The sequence below is a fragment of the Aythya marila genome, assembly GCF_965140915.1.
Source record: "Aythya marila genome assembly, chromosome: 10".
In the NCBI taxonomy this organism is placed as follows: domain Eukaryota; kingdom Metazoa; phylum Chordata; class Aves; order Anseriformes; family Anatidae; genus Aythya; species Aythya marila.
In genome coordinates, this window is record NC_139051.1 from 9,567,939 (window position 1) to 9,589,275 (window position 21,337).

Here is a 21,337-nt window from a genome sequence, read left to right on the forward strand (position 1 = left end):
CCCGGCGCCGCCCGGCCCCGCCCAGCGGGCGTCGCGCCTCTTCCGCCCGGAGATGACGTCATCGCCGGGCGCCGTTAGCAACGGGCGTCGAGCTCTGAGGGGAGGGAGAGGGGGAGGGGGAGGGGGAAAAGCTCCGTGCCCGGTGCCGGCTGCGGGCTTGTCAGGAGCCCACCGGGCCTTCCCCGCGGCACTCGGGGGCGGCGGCGGGGCGTGAGGCCGAGCGGGGGCTCCCGAACCGTGACGGGGCCTCACGAACCCGGCCGGGACCTCCCGAACCCCGCCGAGTCTTCCCGAGCCCGGCCGAGTGTTTCCGAACGCAGCCGAAGCACCCCCGACCCCTTCGGGCCCTCCCGACCCCTTCGGGCCCTCCCGGACGCATCCGAATCATCCCCGAACCCTTTCGGCTTTTCCCGATCCTTTCCGAACCCTTCCGAGCGTTGCCGAGGGGCGGGGCCGAGCGCAGCCGAAGCCCGGGCGGGCGGAGCCGAAGTTTGCCGAGGCGGGGCCGAGCTCCGCAGTGTGGCGGCGGCGGGGAGGGGAGGGAGGGGAGGGAGGTGAGGGGAGGGAGGGGGGGGGGGGGCGCAGAGGCGGCAGCCAAGATGGCGGCGCGGGTGGCGCAGGGGCCGGCGGCCTCGGGGCTCGCCTAGGCCGCGGGGCTCCCCCTGGCCCTTATAAATAACCCCAAACACCCCCCCACACACACACACACACCCTCCCCGGTTTCGGGGCTCCCCCCCCCCCCGTCAGGATGCTGCCGTCGCAGGAGGCCTCCAAGCTGTACCATGAGAACTACGTGCGGAACTCGCGGGCCATCGGCGTGCTCTGGGCCATCTTCACCATCTGCTTCGCCATCATCAACGTGGTGGTGTTCATCCAGCCCTACTGGGTGGGCGACAGCGTCAACACCCCCAAACCCGGCTACTTCGGGCTCTTCCACTACTGCGTGGGCTCCGGGCTGGCGGGCCGCGAGCTGGCCTGCCGCGGCTCCTTCACCGACTTCAGCACCATCCCCTCGGGAGCCTTCCAGGCCGCCGCCTTCTTCGTGCTGCTCTCCATGGTGCTGACGCTGGGCTGCATCACCTGCTTCGCCCTCTTCTTCTTCTGCAACACCGCCACCGTCTACAAGATCTGCGCCTGGATGCAGCTGCTGGCAGGTAGCTGGGGTGGGAGGGGGGGTTTGGGGGGGGTTTGGGGGGGGTTTGGGGGGTTTTTGGGGGGGTCTGCAGGTGACCCAGGGGGTTTGGGGGGTGCTTCGGGCACTGTAAGGGGTTGGAGGGTCTTTAGGGGATGAGGGGGTTTGGAGGGTGTCCGGGTACTGAGTGGTTGGGGGGGTTTGGAGGGTACTGGGTGTTTTATGGGGTTCTTCAGGTGCTGAGTGGTTTTGGGGGTTCTTCAGGTATTGGGTGGTTTTGGGGGTTCTTTAGGCACTGGGTGGTTTTGGAGGTTCTTCAAGCACTGAGTGTTTTGGGGTTTCTTCAAGCACTGGGTGTTTTGGGGGCTCTGTGGGTACTGTGTGCTTTTGGGGGTTCTATGGGTGACTGTGTGGTTATGGGGTTTTGAGGGTACTGGGTGCTTTTGGGGGGTACTTCAGGCACTGAGTGATTTTGGGGGTTCTTCAGGTATTGGGTGGTTTTGGAGGTTCTCCAGGCACTGGGTGCCTTTGGGGTTCTTCAGGCACTGGGTGTTTTGGGGGCTCTGTGGGTACTGCGTGCTTTTGGGGGTTCTGCAGGCACTGGGTGCTTTTGGGGGTTCTATGGGTGACTGGGTGGTTGGGAGGTTTTTAGGGTACTGGGTGTTTTTGGGGGGTTCTCCAGTCACAAGGTGCTGTGGAGGTTCTCCAGGCACTGAGTGCCTTTGGGGGTTCTGTGGGTGACTGTGTGGTTACGGGGTTTTGAGGGTACTGGGTGTTTTTGGGGGGGTTCTTCAGGCACTGGGCGCTGTGGGGGTTCTTTGGGTACTGGGTGTTTTGGGGTTCTTCAGGCACTGTGAGTTTTGGGGGTTCTGTCCATTACTGAGTGGCTGGGGGGATTTGAGGGTACTGGGTGCTTGTGGGGTGCTTCAGGCACTGCGTGTATTGGGGGTTCTGTGGGTGCTGCCTGCTTCTGGAGGTTCTTCAGGCACAAAGTGAGTTTGGAGGCGCTCCAGGCACTGAGTGTTTTGGGATTCTGCAGGATACTGGGTGCTTTTGAGACTTTTCAGACACTGGGTGTTTTGCGGGTTCTCCAGGCAGTGCATATTTTGGGGAACTCTCCAGGAACTGAGCATTTTGAGGGTTCCCCAGCCACTTGGGACCTCTTGAGGCACCAGCAGCACTGGGGCACCCCCGGACACCTGGCCCTAAAACCTTCCCCCAGCCGCCAGCCCTGGGGCTCCCCCAGGCACTGGGTTCAGCTGCACACTGGGGCCAGGGACGGCTCCGGACACCGTGGGCTCACCCCGGTCCTGGCTATGGGGTCCTGGGCCAGCAGCAGCATTAGGGCTTCTCGCAGCCCCAGCACGGGGACACGGCCTCGGGGTGTGCTGCAGGACACCCCAGGCAGGGTCTGGCTATGGGAAACCCTACAGCAGGGACTGTCCCACGGGGTCAGGGCCAGCCCCTGGGGGTGCCTGCCTCGGGGGAACCCCCTCATGGAGAGAGGCTCCAAGGGGAGAGGCTGAGCACCCCCAGCACCTCCCCTCTCCATTTTTACCCTCCTGGAAGCACAGCTCCTTATTGCCTGGCCAGACCCAGAGTCCCACAATGATCCCAGTGCCAGGACCCCGCTGTGACCCCCCCTAGAAGGGTCCCTGTGTGGGTACGGGGCCATTTGGGGTCCTGGTGCTGGCCTGGCCCCGTGCCCTGCAGCAGGCGTGGTGTGGTGGTGATCCCCGCCTCTCCTCCACAGCCGGGCCTGGAGCTGCCTCAGCTTATCGGGGAAATTCCTTCATCTTTAATTTTCCCCGGCCCGAAGATTTACCGGTTTAAGGCAAGCTCAGAGCCCAAATCCCACCGATTGGCAGCAGCTTAATCAAGGGGCTCGGCGCGCCCGGCTGGTGCCGCTGTGTGGCGGTGGGCACAGCCCCCAGGCGGCACTGGGATCCCTCCGGCAGCCTCCTGCCTGCCCCAGCCCCTGGGTGCGGGGACACCGGGTGCCTCCTGAGGGCCACAAACCCCAAAAGCTGCTGCGTGGTGGCAGCGGGGGTCGGGGAGATGCTGGGGTCGGGCAGGGGCGCGATGGCAAGCTTTGGGATGAGGTGGGTGGGGGTTCCTGTGGTGTGAGGGGAGCAAAGAGGAAGAGGAAGGAGAGGAAGAGTTGGAGAAGCAGCAGCGAGGGCTGACGTGTCACCAAAGGCACAAAAAGGAGGTGGAGGGCAGGGAATGGTGGCTCTGCGGGACAGAACGGGGCTGGCAACGTCGGGGAGGAGGAGAGGAGGGCCTGGAGTGCAGCACCTCAGCCAGGAGAAAGAAAAAAAAAAAAAAAAGTTTAAATCTTCAGTGCCCAATTAGTGGACGGCAATCAGGGAAGGGTTTAATTAGAGCTGCGCGGAGAGCCCCAGCTCCAAAGCCGCTGCCCCCCTAGGAGCAAACTGGATCTAATTAAGAGGAAGGCCTGATTGTCGCAAGCAGAGCCCGAGCCATCTGCCCCGCTCGCAATCCGGCGGCGCAGAACCGCAGAGCTCGCTAAATCCCAATCCCTCCGTTACAAAACCCCAAATGCCTCGGGCACGGGGACCTCTGGGGTGGCTGCCCTCGAGGTGCAGCCGCGTGCCCGGCGCCTGCAGCCCCCTGCAGCTGCGCAGAGCAGTGGAGAAGGGCCCCCGGCACCCCGGCGGGGGCAGCGAGGCCGTTCCGGAGCTGGTGCTGCCGCTGCGTGTCGGAGGCAGGGTTATTTATAGCCCGCTTCGGGGACTCCCCGAGCACGGCCGCACGTGCCGGGCAGGGGATGAGCGTGGGGGCAGCGCTCACGGAGCCCGAGGCACGGGGCCGAATTCCCCGCAGGTAACTCGTTTTGGCAGGATAACGCAGCCCGCGAGAGGCACGTTCGTTTGACAGGACCCCGACAGGGGAGGAGCGTGGAAGCACGACACAAAACCAAGCGGGGAGCGCCAGATCCCCCGGCACAAAGCATCACCAGGCAGACACCCTGCAGGCACTCAGGGCAGGAGGGGACAGATGAGCTGTTCTGAGTCAAAAAGCAGCTTTCCCTGCAGGTCTGCGAGCACCTGCGGGCTGTAGGGGCGGGGTGGGCAGGCAGAGCCCCCTCCCTGCCCCCTCCAGTTTGGGTTTCCTTCATGAAAGGTCGGGCTGGCGGTGTGGGAAGGCGCTTCCAGGACATGGGGTGGGCTGGGGACACGCAGGAGAGGGAATAGCTCGTGACAGGGGACGCGGCGTGCTGCTGGGAGCGGGCGGGACGTGCGGCTGTGTCCCTGCCTTCCCCATGGAGTGCTCGGTGGCGTGCCCGACGTGCTCAGCACCCTGCCCAGCACCCTGCCGTGCCTCGCGCTCACTTTCCAAGGGGCCCTTTGTCTCTGGGGCACGTACAAACCTCTGAAACGTGACCTGACACAGGACAAAAATACTCACCGGATGCCTCAGCTTCTCAGCGACGCTATTAACAGCTGAAGAAACCCGCAGCCAGGCGTTGCTGCTGTCCCCAGCTGTGCTGGGCCAGCTCCAGGGCGCGCACACAGCCCTGGGGGAACATGGTGGGGGCTCCCTGCGGGCACGGGCACAGCAGGCAGGGGATCAGCGCTCCGGGACGCAGACCCCAGCCCCACCATCTCCCTTCACGCCGCCCTGTGTCCCGCAGCTCTCTGCCTGGTGCTGGGCTGCATGATCTTCCCCGACGGCTGGGACGCGGAGACCATCCGGGACATGTGCGGGGAGAAGACGGGCAAGTACTCCCTGGGCGACTGCTCCGTGCGCTGGGCTTACATCCTGGCCATCATCGGCATCCTCAACGCCCTCATCCTTTCCTTCCTGGCCTTCGTCCTCGGCAACCGGCAGAACGACCTGCTGCACGAGGAGCTCAAGACAGAGAGCAAAGGTGGGCGCCGCGCTGCCGGGGGGGGGCCTGGGAGGGGAACGACACCGCCTGGCGTGGCGGGGAGCAGGAACGAGGCGGCCGAGCCCCCGCCCTGCCCTGCTGACACGCTCTCTTTGTGTTTTGACAGATTTTGTCGGCACCGCGGTAAGTCCTGAGTGTCACCGTCCCGTCCCCTTACCCACACGTGGCGTGTCTGTGTGTGTGTGACTGTGCCGGGCGGCCCCACGGGGACAGGGGGCAGCGGGGTGGGGGCAAGCACGTGCATGGCCCAGGCAGCAGCCGCCCGGTGCCACCCCCCCGGGCTGCGGTGCCCGACGCGCTGTGCTCTCCCCGCAGAGGATATAAGGCCGAGCGCCCGCAGCAGGACCCTCCTCCCGCGGCCGGCAGCCTGGGCGCTCCCTCCCCGTCCCGCCCTTCATCTGCTGCCGGCGGCCACGCAGCGCGCCGGGGACACGCCAGCCGCCCGCCGCGCCCACGGCCACGCCGGCACCGCCATCCCCACGCACCCCGCCAGCCCCGCACCTCCGCCACCCGTGGGCCACCGCCGGGGAAGGATGCCCCAAACCTGCTTCGTCCGAGAACGGCGTCAAACTGCGGTTTCATTTCGAGGAAAAAAACAAACAAACAAACAACATCTCAGAGTTTTTAACAGATTTCTACATCCCCAGGACTCCAGACCTGCTGCCTCCCGCCCCAACGCGTGCCCCGTGACGCCCCGCGCCGGCTGCTCTGGGCCCCAGCACCTTCCCCGCTCCCATTTTGTACAGCTCCGTGATCCTGTCTCCACGGCCGGGGGGACCCGGTGGCCGGGCCGGGGCCTGCCCGTACTTTTACGTGTAAATTAATATTCTCTAAACAGGGTAAAGTGACTCGAGCCCCCTCGCCCCCAGCCCAGGAGTCCAGCCCCAGGACCTCACGCTTTCCGGTGCCGCTGGGGCCCAAGTGTGGCGACCGCAGGGGCCTCACTGCCACGACGCCCGACTCGTGCCACCGCTGAATGTAAGCCCTGGTAAGTGGGAGCAGCTGAAAAACGCAACCCCCCCGGGGCGGGCACAGGAGGAACCCCCCCAATCCAGCCCCGGCCGCTGCCAAACGCCTCCCCCCATCCCCATACGGTGCTTTATCTCCACTGGTGACAGCGAGGCTCTCCCTGCCACGGTGTCCCCTGGCCGCACCTCGCCGGCACGCGGCCGCGGGGAGCCGAGGGCTCGGTCGTGCAGCACCCAGCAGCCGGCACCCACGCCCCGGCCGCGGCTCTGCTGGCCAGACCAGCGCGGGGGCTTCCCCACGCGCCCGCCGCAGCCCTCGCAACGCAATAAAGTCCTCAGCACCGGCCGCGGAGCTGGTGGCAGGGGCACGAGGCCGCGTGGGGGGCTCTGGAGGGACAGGCGGTGAGGACAGGTACGGGAGAGGGGCTGCGGAGCCGGGGTGAGGGGTGCAGCCGCGTGGTGGGAACGCTGCCGGGACGAGGCGATGAAGGGCTGTGCGGGAACTGCCACCCCGCGCGCCCGGGGCTGGCGGAGCCGGTAAGTCGTGCCCTGAGACCCTGCGGGGTGGCGGCGAGGGACGGAGCCGGAGCTGTGCCGAGACCCCGAGCGGGAGCCCAGGGCCTCCCCCCACCGGGGACGTCGCGGGCGCTGGCGCTCCCCCCGCAAGCAGCCGCTGCCTGCCACCGCCCCGCGGCCCCCAGCGGATCGGGAGCGCTGTCGCTGGCTGAATTGGAAAACAAACCAAGAAAAATCAGTGGAGAAAGGAATACAGTAGCTGTAATATATCTGTATTTTAGTACAAAGTTTGATACAGTGTTTCACAAAACCTTATTGAAAAATATAATTCAAACCAGATGAGCTCTGAGCCCTGTGGTGTGGTGGGGAGCGGGACGGGAGCTGCTGTCAGCCCCCGGTGGGGAGCACGGGACTGAGCCTCCCCATACAGGGGGGCAGCGACCACTGCAGGTCCCCTGGGACAGCTCTGTCCCCAGCACAACTCCCCTGGGACAGGGCTGTCCCCAATGGGAGCGGGAGGTCGGGGTCCTGGGGGTGGGTTGGGACCTGGGGGTTGGGGAGTTGGCTGCTACCTGAGGGAGGTGCAGAGGTGGGGCCAGGCTCTTCTCAGGGACACAGCACAGCAGACACGTTCCCGGGAGCTGGCAGGGGGAACTGTCACCGCGAGGGTGGTCAGACGTGGGAGGCGCTGGGCACCTCAGGCACCCCAGCTCTATGCCAGACCCAACACAGGCTTCCTAAGGAAAAGGCAAGCAGAGGTAAAATTAAAAAACCTGGGCAGCAGCACACCAGGAAACCGCACGTGTCGGTCAAAAGCACCACCACCACGTTCCCAAAACAGGTCTTGAAGCAGGCAAAATGCAGGACGCGTCCCCTACCCCGGCCTCCTCCCCAAAGGAGCCTGAAAGAGAAGAGGAAAAGAGCAGCAGTGCAGACGCTGCCTCACCGCCAGGAGCTCTGGTGATTGCCCTTTTCTCAGGATCTGCTCGCGCTGCAGCACCTGACTTCAGCTGAAACGCTGGCAGAAGGGAGAGCGTAAGGTAGACTTGGAAGCAGGAGGTGCCAGATCCACGCGTCTGCCCCTGCAGTGCTTCAGTTACCCTGCACGGGCAGGGAGGAGACCAACGTGCCCACCCCACCCACCCCACGACCTGGGCACCGGCATTCAAGGCCCTAAGAAAGCAGATTTCCAAAATCCTGGTTTTCAAGTTAAGTATTTTTATTATCAAAATTATTACATCTCTTGTGAAAGTTCAAATGTTACAGCATGGTGTAAAAACTCCACTAGAGTAAGAAGCTACAGCCCCCACCTTTCCAAGAGCTTTCCAGGGTCCCTCCCTCCTGCCCCCCGCTGCGTCCGGAGGTGCTGGCGCCTCTGCGCAGGGCCCCCCCGGCCCCCTCCTGCCACCCGGCAGGGCAGAGCCCGCCTGCCCCATGCTGCTCATAGCATGAAAGGGGAGGCTGCACACCCAGGGCGAAGCTGAGCGAAGTTTACACCTATTTTATACAGTATACAGACACCCAACCGTGGGGTGACAAGTTCCATCCCAACACGCTCACAGCCAGACAGTGTGAGAAAGTTAACTCTTTGATTCAATATTTTAAAAGTCTCCCCTAGGTTGAACAAACACCTGATTTCAATTGTGAATTAGAGAAACCTGTAACAGTCCTAAAAAAAAAAAAAAAAGGAAGAAGACTGTGCATCTGAAAAAGACAGGGGAGACAGACTCACAGCATTATGTTATCCAAGAGAAAGGAGAAGTTCCACTGCAGCACCAGGGATGACACCTGTCGTATATTAGCTAACCTACTATGGTTATAACTGAATATAAAATTAGATAAATAAAAACACGCCCGATATTACAGTAAACAAGTGAGAAAGAAGCTGGCAATCTTATGGAATTGAACAGACAGCGCACTGTGTTTGGGCTGGCTGTGCCGCCACGCTCAGCGGGAAGGAAATCGGGGTCCCCCCCAGCCCCGCCACAACCCGGACCCCCCCGGACCCGCCGCCACCTTCCTGCAGCCCCTCCGGACAGCCGCTGGCTCCTCAGCCAGCCTCGGGCACACCGCAGCACCGCCGTGCTCACCGGGGCGTGCGCTCAGAGCCCTGGCTGCAGCAGCACCCCCGGCACCGCTCCCGCTCCCCCCAGCTCCTCTGCAGCGCCAGGCACACGCGCTCCAACCCCCGCCCCGTGCTCGTTCACATTTGCGGAGACGCCGTGGTCCTGGAAAACGCTCCGGCCGTGGCGGTCGTCACCCAGGCCCAAAGGCAGCGGCGTGCGCTCGTCTGCTTGTGACTGGAATGATCGTAAGGGGTTAAAGCCCTCCCCAGAACGCACCGAGAACCTGACCTACACAGAGAGCTTTGGGATCGGAGTTAAACTTCCCCAATGTTTTCTTTAAACCGCTTTCGTATAAAAAAGACGTCCGTACTGCATGAGTGACTATGGCCATGGGCACGGACAAGAGACAGAGGCTGCACCACAGTCATTGCACTTGAACCATTTTCTTTTTTTTTTTTTTTTTTTCCATTTTTTTTTCTCCTCTCTTCTCTTCAATGTACCCACGCATTAGGGAACAGCTTTGCTACAGTCTCTGCCTCAGAGAAATTTGCTTTCTCCTGCAAGGCCAGAGGCCAATACTGCTCACAAATCTCACCCGTGCGTTTCAGACCTCAGCCTCTGACCCCTGGCAGCCCAGCATCAGGTGCAAGCTCCCAACACCGGCCCAGGAGCCACTTCCAGAGGTGACTGGAAGGAGCTATGGGCAGTTTTGTCCTCCTGGAGTCCAGGCAGCCCTAGGAAAGTCCTGTTTGAGTCTTTACTCCAGAACCTTGAAGCTGCTGAAGTCTGTACTGATGGACACTGCTTCCCCCTCGGTGCGGGTAGTGTTGTGCATTGGAAATCACTCCCCCCCGGGAACCCTGGTAGAGAACAGACTGCCCCGAATTGGGCAGGCTGATAGTCCGCAAGTCTGACTGTAGTGACCGAGCACTTTGGGGAACGGAGGTGGAGCCCGACGCTGCTGTGCAGGGCTGGGAGCCAGGCTCGGAGGAAAGAGAGTCCACAGCCGTGGGCTGTGCTGGGCTGGCAGCAGCAGGGCAGCTCTTCTTCAGGAGGCTGCCGCCGGCACTGCCAGAGTGCTGCTGGCTGCTGTAATACACCGAGTTCCCCGCAAACAGGGCAGAGGAGTCTGTGGAGACCGAGTGGGCAGGGCTGGAGTACGAGGAAGAGGAGAGGGAGGTTTCTGAGGAACCGTGAGAGAGGCTGTGTCCTGTCCTCTGTGCTGCTGCTCGGTAGCTGTAGCCGGGAGAAGGAGTAAGGTGTCCTCTGTACGGGGAGGAGCTCTGCTGGAGAAGGGTCTGCGATTCGGCCTGGGGGCTGTCAGACTGCAGGAGCTGGGCAAGGGAGCAGGGGGAAAAAAGAAAAGACACGTCAAGGAGACCAGCTTCTGCACCTCCTACCTCATCGTGCTCCTGTTGCTTAGCGTGGCAGGCCTGAGAATAATTTCCAGCTAAAACCATTTCCCCTCCCCCTGCCCCAATGCTGTTCAAAGCTTCATTTCAGAACGGGCAGGGAACAATTACAGATGACAATTTACCTGGTAGCTGTATCGAGAAGGACTGTAAACTGCTGGTCCTTTGTGGGCTTCTGGAGTGTCTCCTTCTGCTGTGTCTGCAATGTACAGCACAGTCAAGATGTTAAACTTCATCCCCTGGACTGAGGTCATGGCACTTCCCTTTCAAGTGACACCTGCACACCACAGTTGTCTTGTTCTGCCTCCAGCTACAGCCCAGACAGGAGTGGCTTCTCCAGTCAGCAGCCTTCTGGAAGCTGAAGGACCCCAAGAGAAGGCAACTGGAAAAGCTTCACATGCATACAGCAGCCATGCACCTTAGGAGCTGCTGCCTCCCTTGCACCACGTCTCCCTGGTTTAGCAGAAATCTCACTCGCTTTGGACCAGCCTGTCTGAAGGGCAGCCCCTGGTGACTGCACACAGACTGCTTGGGAATTCAGACAGCCTGGGGCTTTCCAGAGGGATGCAAGAGGCAGAAGACAGACTCTAAGGACTCAGCAATTCTTCACTCAGCTTTGGTCAGAGGAATCCAACCTGGCTACCAGTTACAGCTGGGGAATTACAATTGCCCCTTCCTAGCCGGCTTCTCAGTAGGATCCTGCTGCGGGCTCTCCTCAAAGGCACATCCAGACACTAGAGCCCTGCGCTGCCAAGGCTGACGGCACCCCCACTGCTGTTTTGGGGATTTTGCTTTACAACTCAATTGGGCTGCTACAAAGCGACTTACTGTTAGACCTCAGGAATGCCTGTTTCAGAAAAAGACCGGATGGTATAAAAAGCTATGACTTGTGAGTGGTAACAGCAGCACAGCACACACTGATGCACCTTAGCTACATGAAAGAGAAAAAAAAAGCAAGCTTCTTAGTGGAGCAAGCCTTTCCATCACCCCGATCTTGCAGGTGTGTTTTTTTCCCCACCAAATATCTGAACCTGTACTGAGGGAGACAAGAAACACTGCGAGTGACCCAGTCACTCTGCCCCAGGTGTTTTTCTGTTACCGCTACTGTCACCACGGGGTCCAGCCTGCGAGCACGCTCTCTTTAGGAGGGAGGGAAACTGGTGGGACTGGGAGACTTCACATCAGATTTACGATGTTGCCGTCTGATGAGATGGAGTTGTTTATCTGCAGGATTTCTCAGCAGCAGTGTTTGAAATGCCGTGGTGAGATAGCACTGGTATTAGTATCAAATGTACATGACAGATGTCTCGGACCTGAAACAGGACACGCTGCCTTGGTCTGCTCTGTACTTCTGCCAGACCAGCCTGGCTCTGTACCAGATGCACTGGCACGAGCAGTGGTGTCAGCAGCGCCCGTGGCTTTGCTGTGGTTGTCCTCTCTGTGCTGCATCACAGTCGCTGGCTTAACTAAACAGGAATCTGGATGGAGTTGTCTTGTCTGCTGCCGAGGCTCAGACATCTTCCTCGGGGCACAGGACCCGCACAGAGACTGGTACATGAAGCTTCCAGCATGTCCTGTGCCACCTTCCATTCTCTGAAACTACATCCACTGCACCAAGGAGCTGTTTGCTGTGGGTGGCATTCTGAGTACTGCAGTGCAGAAAGGCAAAGCTTGCAGTTTAGGGCATGTTTTGTTAAGCAGTCATGCACAGAAGAGACTAACTGCTCAATTCAGGAGATCAGAAGCTGAGTATGAGAATCAGGAGAAACCTAAAGACTTCTGGAATAAATTGTTTCTTAAAAGGCCAGGCACATCAACAGTGCTGCAGACATTACTGGCAGTGTCTGTTCACAGAAAAATCTTTGAAAATTTAAAGCCCATCTAAAGATCCTAAATTACAAAGTGTGAATAAACTATAACCTTCCTGAATTTGCTCTATGTAAATCTTAAGAAGACAAAGCCAACATTTCCCGCTCCTGTATCTGAATAACTGCAGAAGGAAGGACAAAGCAGAAGTGAGAATTGCTTCTTTTCTTGCCAGTACTGGCCTGTGCCAACCTAAGCTATTTATGACATGACAGCTTTAACCTACAGCAGCTGCGATTCTCTGAAGTGTGGCGTGCACAAAACTCAGTTTCATTCCCATGTGCTCCGTAAGGAAATCACCAGAAATCACCCAGAATTTTTTTTCTCTCAATATTTTACTACCCATTACAGCACCAAGCAAACGTGTATCTTCACAACTCCTACAGGTGATACCAGGAGTGGAAGGGGCTCAGTCACTCGTTTTGTTTCACAAGCAGCAGTCCAGCAACTGGGGGAGGGAAGAATGCTCACAGAATCTCAACAAGCTACTGAAGAAATTGCCAGAGTATGCAAAAGAAGAAAAAATATTTTGCTGTGCTAGGATGAAAGAGGCAACGGTTTCCACCAGCCAGGGCACTGAGTTTCGACTACCTGGAGTGGAATTGGTTTTATGTAACCAGGAGGAAGAATGTGCAGTGTGCAGGCCTGCTGGAACAGGCTGGATTTTGCCTGCCCTTCTTCCCTTGCAAAGTAAATGAAATAAAAATAACTCCATATCACAGCTAAGAAATGAGGCAATGAAGAAGTGATCTGTCCATCTTAGAGAAGTCACAGCTGATCTGTACACCGCAGGCGGATAAAGGAGTGGTGTAAGCTCAGCTCACGTCACAAGCACTCACTGACCCTGCATGCTACTTGGTGAGGACAATCCATTATTCAGAGAAGGAACATAACAAAAACTGAGTTAATCTCAGCAAACGGGTCTATTTCACCAAACTGACAAATACCGTAACTCAAGGAATCAAGCAACTTCAAACAGAGATGAGGTAAGGCTTGGAAGCTACATCGGTTCTTAGCACTGCCTAAAGCCTACGCCTGCATTTTAGCGAGAGTAACACATCTATCTGGATGTTCAGCCAACTAGCATTATTAAACGACAGCACCTTCATCCCCAGCGTGCAGGAGCAATCGAGGCAATGCTTGGTTAACCCGTCTGTCTGAGGGCAGAGTTGTCCCTGCCAGAGCCAAAATGCATCGAATCCAAACTCTGGATAAACCCAGAGGTTGTCCAGATCTAATGGGAAAGGGATACAGGCTCAGACAGTATTACCTGAATACCAATTTGCAGAAGGCTTTTATAAGGCATCGATGATGACAGAGATGAAGGTACAGCTAAGTTCATAGGCGAGTTTGTGAAGCTATTTGAGCCCAGCATTTACCACCAAGTTTTCAGAAACATCATCTTCCTACCTGTATCTCTCTCAATGACACTGTCACAGGTGGGTGAGGATTCTGTTCTCTGGGACACCTTTGCACCACTCCGCAGCACCTTCTCAAGTATGCCTCGGCCCTCTCGAAGCCTCTCCACTGACGTTGGGACCATCCTGCAACAAAAACCCAGGAACAGATGAAGACTGCTGTTACACAGCTGAGAGCAACGTGACCAACGCACAAGGGGGCTGTGGCGTCCTTGGTATAATTACAAGATGGGTTTGTCTTTGAAGTCTCAAAGGTTTCTGCTTAAATTCATTGGTATGAAGTTATTGCAAATGCAAACCCCTGCCACAGAACGGAGGGATCAGAGAACACCAGCTCTCTAGACAGATGAGGAATAAAATTCTGCACTACTTTTCCATCATAAATAACCTCCTGTGGGATTTTAGATTGTCCGTCACTGGCTACCATGAGAGCACTGCCCTGAGAAAAACAAGGTCTTTTAGCAGAAAGATGCTACAAACATTCAGCTCGGTAGATCACCTGATTACAGGACACTTTCTCCTAAAAAGTTGTTTCAAGATTCAACAGCATTTGGAAAATCCTGTTACTGGCTTAAAATCAGATGCAGTTATTTTGCACAGATTGCTCGTATTCAAACTAAAGAGAAGCCAAACCAGTACCTTGTAGTAATACGGTGTCAAGATAGTACAGTCATGTAATGCAACGTTCCTGGAGCAGAGCTAGAGTGGCCATTTTGCACATTAATGCTATTTTGTCCCATTTATTTTGTAATGTACAAACTCTCAAGATCAGTGCTAGATCTTGTTCCGTGATTTATTACAAGCATCTACTCTGAGGTTGAGAAACAGAGGAGAAGTGGCTTTACTAAAGCCCGTCTGTAGAAGAAAAGGAGAGCCACCGACACACCCTAGAACCCTACCATGCTCTGGACCATCCAAAGCTCTTTAGAAGTACGTGTTTTAACATGGAAAATAGTAGCACTCTTATTAAGGATTCAGAATGTCTTAACCCAGAAACCAAAAAAAAGCGCGCCCTAAAAATGCCCACATTTAAATATTCCAATAAAACGTTAAACACACTGCATACCATGCAAATATGCAGCCTAACACTGTGCTAACCGACTTCTGTATTTGTTTTTCTTTTAAAAGATATTAAAAACTGTGCTTTACATTAGTTTTTTTTTTTTTTTTAAATAAACAGCCCAGACACTGAAGTTCACCCCTCACTGAAGCAGAAGGGAGAAGGGGCCACAGTTCACACCTCATGGAGGTGAATGGGGTGAGGGGGTGAATTCACACCTTCGTTGCTGCTATTGTTTTGCTGGAGACAGTTTTCTGCAAGGCTGGGTTTACTGGGCAGCAGCACATCTGTTTACATTGTGATGGCTGTGTCTTGGCAACTGAAAGAGACAGAAACTTATTTTTTTTTAAATGAAAGCTATTGGCAAATATTGTAGAATTCAGCAAAAATCTGGACAACTGAAAATTAAGGCACGTAATTTTAGATCCCACCATTTTCTTCTGTCCCTAGTATTATATTACTGTGAACATCTGAAAATGTATCAGAAACGTAAGCACTCAGAGTTAAAGATGAAATTGGTTCACAACTTTAACTCTGTATCGTGCAGTTTCTCATATATACGTATGTATATTTTTTAAAGAGGAAGGGGGCTGAGAGGTTGTTAGCCTTGTCCATTAAAAGACAGAACAGGAATAAAAAAGGCAGCGAAAGCTGCTTAACCCTATCAGCATGGTTTCAACTTTTACACTGTGTCCTGTACCAATACCATCTTTAATCCCACACAGCAACATTTACTGTTGAAACCATGTGATAAACTGAAGCCAGAGCATCTGCTGAGGAGCTAACAGAATATAAAATATCACACAGGAGCAAGTTTACCAGTCCCCTCGCCCCCAAGTAGGGTTTTTTTCATTCAGCTAGGTTTTTCTTCCACCTTTTTTGCAGGCAAAAGTGGCACAGGAGGAGAAGGGCAAGCGATAACAAGACTTGGACAAAACGGATTAAAACCCAATCATCAGCTGACTGCCTCAGCTGTGGCCAGGCTCAACATCTGGCAGCTCAGCTGGCAGGCACTGCTGTCAGGAGGTACGAGGCAAATTATTTCCTATAAATTTTCAACTTGAGGAGTGATGATATTTACAGTGGGGGAGGATGGGAAAGGGAAGAAAGAACGTCTTATTACTCTTATAAATTCACCCCAAGAATGTTTTCAGGCACTGTCAACGTGAATTTCACACTCCTCACTGCCCTCGGCATCGCTCAGCATCTCTTCCCTTGCCATTCACCTGCCAGTGCATCAACAGTGACACAGCTGCAGATGTGGAAGGTCAGCGTTACGAAGGCTACGCCTTTGTGCCCGTAGCCTCCACAAGCAGAACCTGAATACAAAAGGCAGCAAAGCCACCGCCCCACACAGCTCCAGTCAGCAGAACGTCCTTATCCCCACTGTGTACAGACCACAACTCAGTACTCTGCATTTCAGGGCTGCAGTGCTTCATTTTGGGACCAGACATTACTATCAGGTGCAAGTTTTTGGAGACAAGCATTTCCCCTTATCAAACCTTCACGTGGTAACTCAGTTAAAGTGATTCTTCCATGCTTTTGGCAAGTCATGAATTTCAGCCTGATAACTGCTTTTCAAAGCTATTTGTGCAAGGGACTGCAAAGCTGGGGTAGTTTCACCATCCCTGCTTCTCATGTGCAAAGTTATGGAGGGCTCTTTCAGCTTTCCTACTCAGAAGTTTAACTTCGTTATCACACTCATCTAAACACTGGAAATTCAGCAAGCGAACACCCTTTAAACTAGACGTGGATTAAATTCTCATTGCAGGAGAGAATTCAAAACCGTGTCCTTAAAAGGAAACCACCGGAGGAGACACAACTGTTTAACTTCATCTTTCGGGGAGATTTTTGATATCTAAACTAAGAACTAAAGGGCAGGCTGAGAAGACTGCTAGCATTCCCCATTCCCCACAGCTGTTTAGCAATTACAAAAGAGAATAACGCCAAGACACCCAACGGAATCCATCCAGCTGCAAGTATTGTAATGGAAACGCCCCCCAGAGAGTTCGGTTCGTATCTGCAGAGCAGTTTCAGGCTTGCTCGGAGGGATAACACTCACCACCTACTGCTGATGTTCTCCTGGGATTTGCTGAGTGATGAGGAACTAGCCCCCCTTGAGTCTGGTGGGCTGACGTCCTCTACGTGAGGCAGGGAGGGATGAGAAGGGGAGAAGCCACTTTGTGGAGAGGACGGGGTTCGTACTACAGAGCCCGGCAGGCTGCTGACATCTGTGTCAGTCCCAGAGCTGCTGCTGCCCTGCCGGGTAGGAGTCCCTGTGCACCGCACTGATTCGCCTCCCTCCTTGGCTTCCTGTTTCCTCTTGCGGTATTCCAGCAGAGACACCTGAGAGAAAAACACTGCAGTGAGTCAGGGAAAGCAGGGGACGGGGTTAGGGGGAAGAACGTGCCCACACACCATTTTTAAAACTATTTCTCTGAGTTTGCAGGTAAAATCTTAAAAGGTACATTGGGATTATAAATCTTCAGTCTGCAGGCACTCTGGAAACACAGCTAAGTGGTACAAGTTTGGGCCACTCATCAACTGCCAGACTTACTCACATTTCCCTCTTTATGACCTCTTCAGCAGGAATATATGGCTAGCATGCCCCTGAGGTTTCACACTACTACAGTATTTGCTTGCACAATCAAGCATCAAGCCTCTGTGCACGCCTCCTCTCACCACCTTTTGGTTCGCTCTCTCCATGGTTTGTGACATTATACAACGTAGATCAGTATCTGTACATCTCAAAAACCTTCACAAAACAGATCTTCAGAGTCCTGTTCACCTCTGCCAGTTCAGCCACACTAACCCTAAAAACTTGGTAAAGCCTTGCACAGAATTTCAGCCTGCATAACTCATGCTATGATGGTTCAGCAGCCAGCGCTGCAGACTTCCAGCACTATCACCTCAGCAATCCAGGTCTAGCAGAGGCAGAATCTGTTTTGTGCAAGCCAGTCTCAGCTTTGTCAAAGACAGAGACTAAAATGTCCCAAGTGGTGCTGTCTCATAACAGACACAGTGGGATCAAAAGTACACAAGTATTTCTAGCTGAACACTTACCTCCAGTCTGCCTTCCCACAGTGCTGTCATGAGGCTCAGCCCCTCATGAAAGATTCACAGAAGACAGCTCTGCTGAAGAATTTATCAGCTAGGATTCAGTATCTGTATTCAGTGCCTTATGAGGCTAAAATGCTGAACAAGCTATTTCCAAAGGTAACTTAACACAGAAAGTTTTTAAGGTAAGTGTAACCAAAAAACTGCCACAAACAAAGCCAGCCAGCCAGCTGGACACATACACAACTGGTCCAAGTTACCACACTTGCCAGAAAAAATACCTAAGCACAGGTAAGGCACTGACACACATCGACACAAGTGTATGTTTTGTCCCTGGTTTTATGGCAGCAATGCCCGATTGTCATTTCTACTCCGTTCTAGTCCTGTGAGGGTCATCAGCCTACTACTAGCAACAAATACTTACTTACCTTCTGTTAAACAACATTCCTGTGTTTCTCATTTCAAAGTGCTAAAATTTACCTAACAACACTCATCTACTTTTCTGAGAATGTTGCAATGTTTCCTTATTAATAAGTCTTTGCAGTAAGCAGCTCACATTGTCTTTTGAAACATCGGGCCTCTGAGAAGAGGTATTTGCATTGTGATTTGCCCCTCCATCCCCAGCTCTCACATCAAAATCCTGCCTAAGTGGTAGCTCCCTTTCTTTTAGCAACTTTACATTGCTTTCATCTTGGCACTGAATGCCTAGATTACTTGCCAAGGCTGCATTTTAGTTATATTCCATTTTCTTCATTCTCCCTGCAAAGTCTTTGCCATGGTGCAGACAGTTCCCGCTCAGGTTCCTGCAGCCTTAGGATTTCCTTTAGGAGAATACTTGCCTTCTTCCTCTGTGGAGGATTCTGGGGAGCAGACCGGACACCTTCGCAAGCCCTCTCGCCGCAGGGAGACATGGATCCATGCACCGTCTCTTTAAGCAGTCCTGACTCGTGTCTGCTGAAATATCCTTCGGCAGGAGAGCTGCAGCATCCCGCTTCTGAATTCATTGGCTTCCTGTCTCCCAAAGGAGCAGATCCCCGCAACAAACCATCCATACGTGGCATAGCGTTCAATGGGGAGAAGGCATACATTAAATTAAACTCTGTCCGAAAAGCCTGATCAGAGCTTCGTAGCAGCATCTGTGCTTCCCCACTTTTCCCTGGGAAGTTCATCTCTGAAGTAGAGTTTACGGAGGGTTGTGGAGCCAGATCAGAGGATCCGAAGCTGAGCAGCGATGGCCGTTCTGGGCAGGTGTTTGCACTGGAATCCAGGTACCCACCCTTTGAATCCACGTCAGATCGGACGCAGTGCTGGAAAATCCAGGGAGGATATAGGATGGGGGTGGGAAGTCAGGAAAAGGGTCAGGCAAGGATGGGGAGAGAAATGTCAGAAAACATTCTGTACAATGTCAGCTCACTGTTTTCTAGTTCCTCTCTCATCACCCCTTTGGTCCTTTCCTGCACTGTTCTGTTCTTTATAGAAGGGAACAGCTAGGACTAAGCAGTAATCCAGTTCAGCTGTCCAGTACCAGATGCTCTTTCCCCCTTCAGAGGTCTTACTGCAGCAGAAGAACAAGGCTCAGCACTATCCTTGGGCAGTCAGTGAATTAAAAACCAGCATCTTCAAGTGCCACAAACATCCCCCAGTTGATGTTGACTAGGTTAGCTAGGTTCATCATGAGGAGAAAGCAGCAGATTTGAACAGCTGTTCGCTTGCTGTTTTATTAGCCAAGTTCTGGACTGTCCCAAGTCAACCACCACTGACTTTGTGACAACAGTATGATGCCCAGGACCTCCAACCCATTTGTTTTCACTTATTGTCAGCTTCAGCAATCTCTAACAATACTCCATTCATTTAATTTAGACTGCATTTCTACATTCTACATTCTTTGACAAAACCATAATGGCATCATCTTTGCACTGCCGCAGTTTCTGGAACACTAGGCACTGATACAATGGTATACCCATTTTTCTACTCTAAGTGCCAAAAAACCTCCCGGGCAAAGGCAGAATGCTCTCCTTCACCATGTTAATGTGTCGGGAACTCAGACAATGAGCAAAACTGACAATTTCATCCTCTTTGCAGGACTACAGTGCTTAAGGAAAAACACAGCAGCACCAGGCACCAGATATGCCCTACTGCAGCTGCTGAAACGTTTCTCCTCTGCTGTATTACAGCTCCAAGTAATCTGCCACGTTAGAGATGAATGCAGATTTTCTACTGCAAAACCAGTCTCTGAGAAAGGTACTTCAGCTCATGTTTTACAATAGGCCAGCAGCTAAATAAAGTACTACTTTCTTGCATCTCTTCACCATTTTAAGACTGCAAGCGAACAGGACATAAATCAAGACTGAAAATAGCAGGTCAGGTGCCCTGCTGTGCCCTTATAAGCTAGTCTAAATTACCAGCGAATGCTTTCCCATTTCTTTCCCAGTAGTGATTTTGCTGCTACTTAGTAAATATCACACAGCACTTATCTGCTGGGCTGGGGCTGATGTTGATTGCTATTTCCTGGGTCTCCATACCCCTTGCCTTCACTTCAGGGGCACACAGGCATGTCAGGTCTGTACATTGCCTGCTTCCCATCAGTGTCAATAAACGTATAATAAATCCCAATCTTCAATTATTTTACTTTGTTCGCTCTCTTGTGATAACCCTGGAAAACCTCTTCTGTCTTATTGTGAGGAATGCTCCACCCTCATTCCCACCAGCTTCTGCACTTCTCATCCATCCCTCCCCTCCCACCGCAGCCTCAGACACTCACTCAAGCACAGGCTCTCAGCCCCAAATGAAATTGAGATGGTGTGATACCTACCTCGGGTGACATGGACTCAGGTCTATGCGCAGGGGAACTCTCAGGGGAGGATACGTTCTGGAAGAGGGAAAAGAATCTTGTTATTCATCTAGTTAAAGAGTCAAGAAGCAAAGTAAAATAAATTAAAAAACAAGCATAGAGGTTAGCAATGACTATTCTAAACAAAGACTATACCACGAACTGGCCCAAAATTAAATGGTAACTCTGTGGGTTTAGTGGTTTCTAAAGCTTCCTGGAAGCACAAAGACAGGGCTAGGCTACAGCGTTTCATGCTGCAACTTAGTACCCACAACAGAGCACATAAATGTTAAGGGAAGAAGCCATCTCATTCTTTGTATCTCTGCTGCTGTCATATATAGAACTTGCACTGTGAAATGCAGAGAAAGATATTTATGGTGTTTGGTCTGAAGACACAGAAGAGACAGAAAGCCTGGTTTTGCCCAAATAAAAGGGACTAAGATCTCCCAAATACTAAGTCTTAGTGTCACTAAGATCTCCCAAACACTGCAGTTAACTTTCATGGACATTATACCAGTAGAAAACAAAAACATAGCTCCTTCAATCCACTTGGGGCACCTCTCCAGCAAAGGTCAAGAGAATGGGTATGAATGAACAGCTTAATTGTATGCCATAACATAGCATCTGAGCACCCATCAGTGGAAGGCAGCTCATGTAAACATGATGGCATTTTTAAGGCCTCCTTCCCAACCACTTTCCATTCTGTGTTACTGACCAGGCGTAAAGTAAAATCAGAAAGGAAGGTTTCCTAGATGTATGTTGCTGTCAGAAATATGGGAGGAAGCATTGCCCTTTGCAAAGCAGAAACTCAGAAAACCAAGGCTGCTCAGAAACTTCTTAGCTCAAAAAGCTTCTGATGAACTCCAAAGAAAAAGTTCTACTATGCTTCCTGTCTCCTATGAGTATTTTCTATCTAGAAAGCCTGAAAATTAAGTTTGAAAAAATTCCGTTTGCAAAAGCCTGATCAACTTCAGAAGCTTATCATACAAGTTCTTCAGAGAGTAGTCAGGAAATTAATCAAGAAGAAAGTATCTTAAAAGTCAGCTTTAAAAAATATATTCCTCAGCCAGCCAGTGGTGGATCATCTTCCACTCAC

At 53.6% G+C, this 21,337-nt stretch overlaps 2 protein-coding genes across 4 annotated transcripts in view; one reads left to right on the forward strand and one right to left on the reverse strand.

Moving 5' to 3' along the window:
* Positions 1–692: 692 nt before the first annotated feature.
* LHFPL4 (LHFPL tetraspan subfamily member 4) lies at positions 693–5,495 on the forward strand. Its single transcript, XM_082768275.1, has 4 exons — positions 693–1,154; positions 4,791–5,027; positions 5,155–5,171; positions 5,364–5,495. Exons 1-4 carry the CDS (start codon positions 749–751, stop codon positions 5,370–5,372), a joined length of 669 nt encoding a protein of 222 aa, XP_082624401.1. The 5' UTR covers positions 693–748; the 3' UTR covers positions 5,373–5,495.
* Positions 5,496–7,742: 2,247 nt separating this feature from the next.
* SETD5 (SET domain containing 5) overlaps positions 7,743–21,337 on the reverse strand; it is a 63,652-nt gene continuing 50,057 nt past the window's right edge. For 2 of the 3 annotated variants that reach the window (XM_082768236.1, XM_082768237.1), the window contains 6 exons: positions 20,224–20,280; positions 18,251–18,718; positions 16,417–16,700; positions 13,287–13,420; positions 10,136–10,209; positions 7,743–9,932 (listed from right to left, as the gene is read on the reverse strand). In XM_082768236.1, coding sequence (XP_082624362.1) covers positions 9,333–9,932; positions 10,136–10,209; positions 13,287–13,420; positions 16,417–16,700; positions 18,251–18,718; positions 20,224–20,280 — 1,617 coding nt within the window. In that variant the 3' untranslated portion in view covers positions 7,743–9,332. Of the gene's footprint in view, positions 9,933–10,135; positions 10,210–13,286; positions 13,421–14,572; positions 14,674–16,416; positions 16,701–18,250; positions 18,719–20,223; positions 20,281–21,337 lie in introns of those variants that run through there. The other variant, XR_014318196.1, reaches the window with a different exon arrangement.

Excerpts from the sequence above, each read along its gene's own strand:
- LHFPL4 (XM_082768275.1), top strand. The coding sequence starts at position 749 with ATGCTGCCGTCGCAGGAGGCCTCCAAGCTGTACCATGAGAACTACGTG. Across the intron at positions 1,155-4,790 it reads CTGGATGCAGCTGCTGGCAG|CTCTCTGCCTGGTGCTGGGC; the intron begins GTAGCTGGGGTG and ends TGTGTCCCGCAG.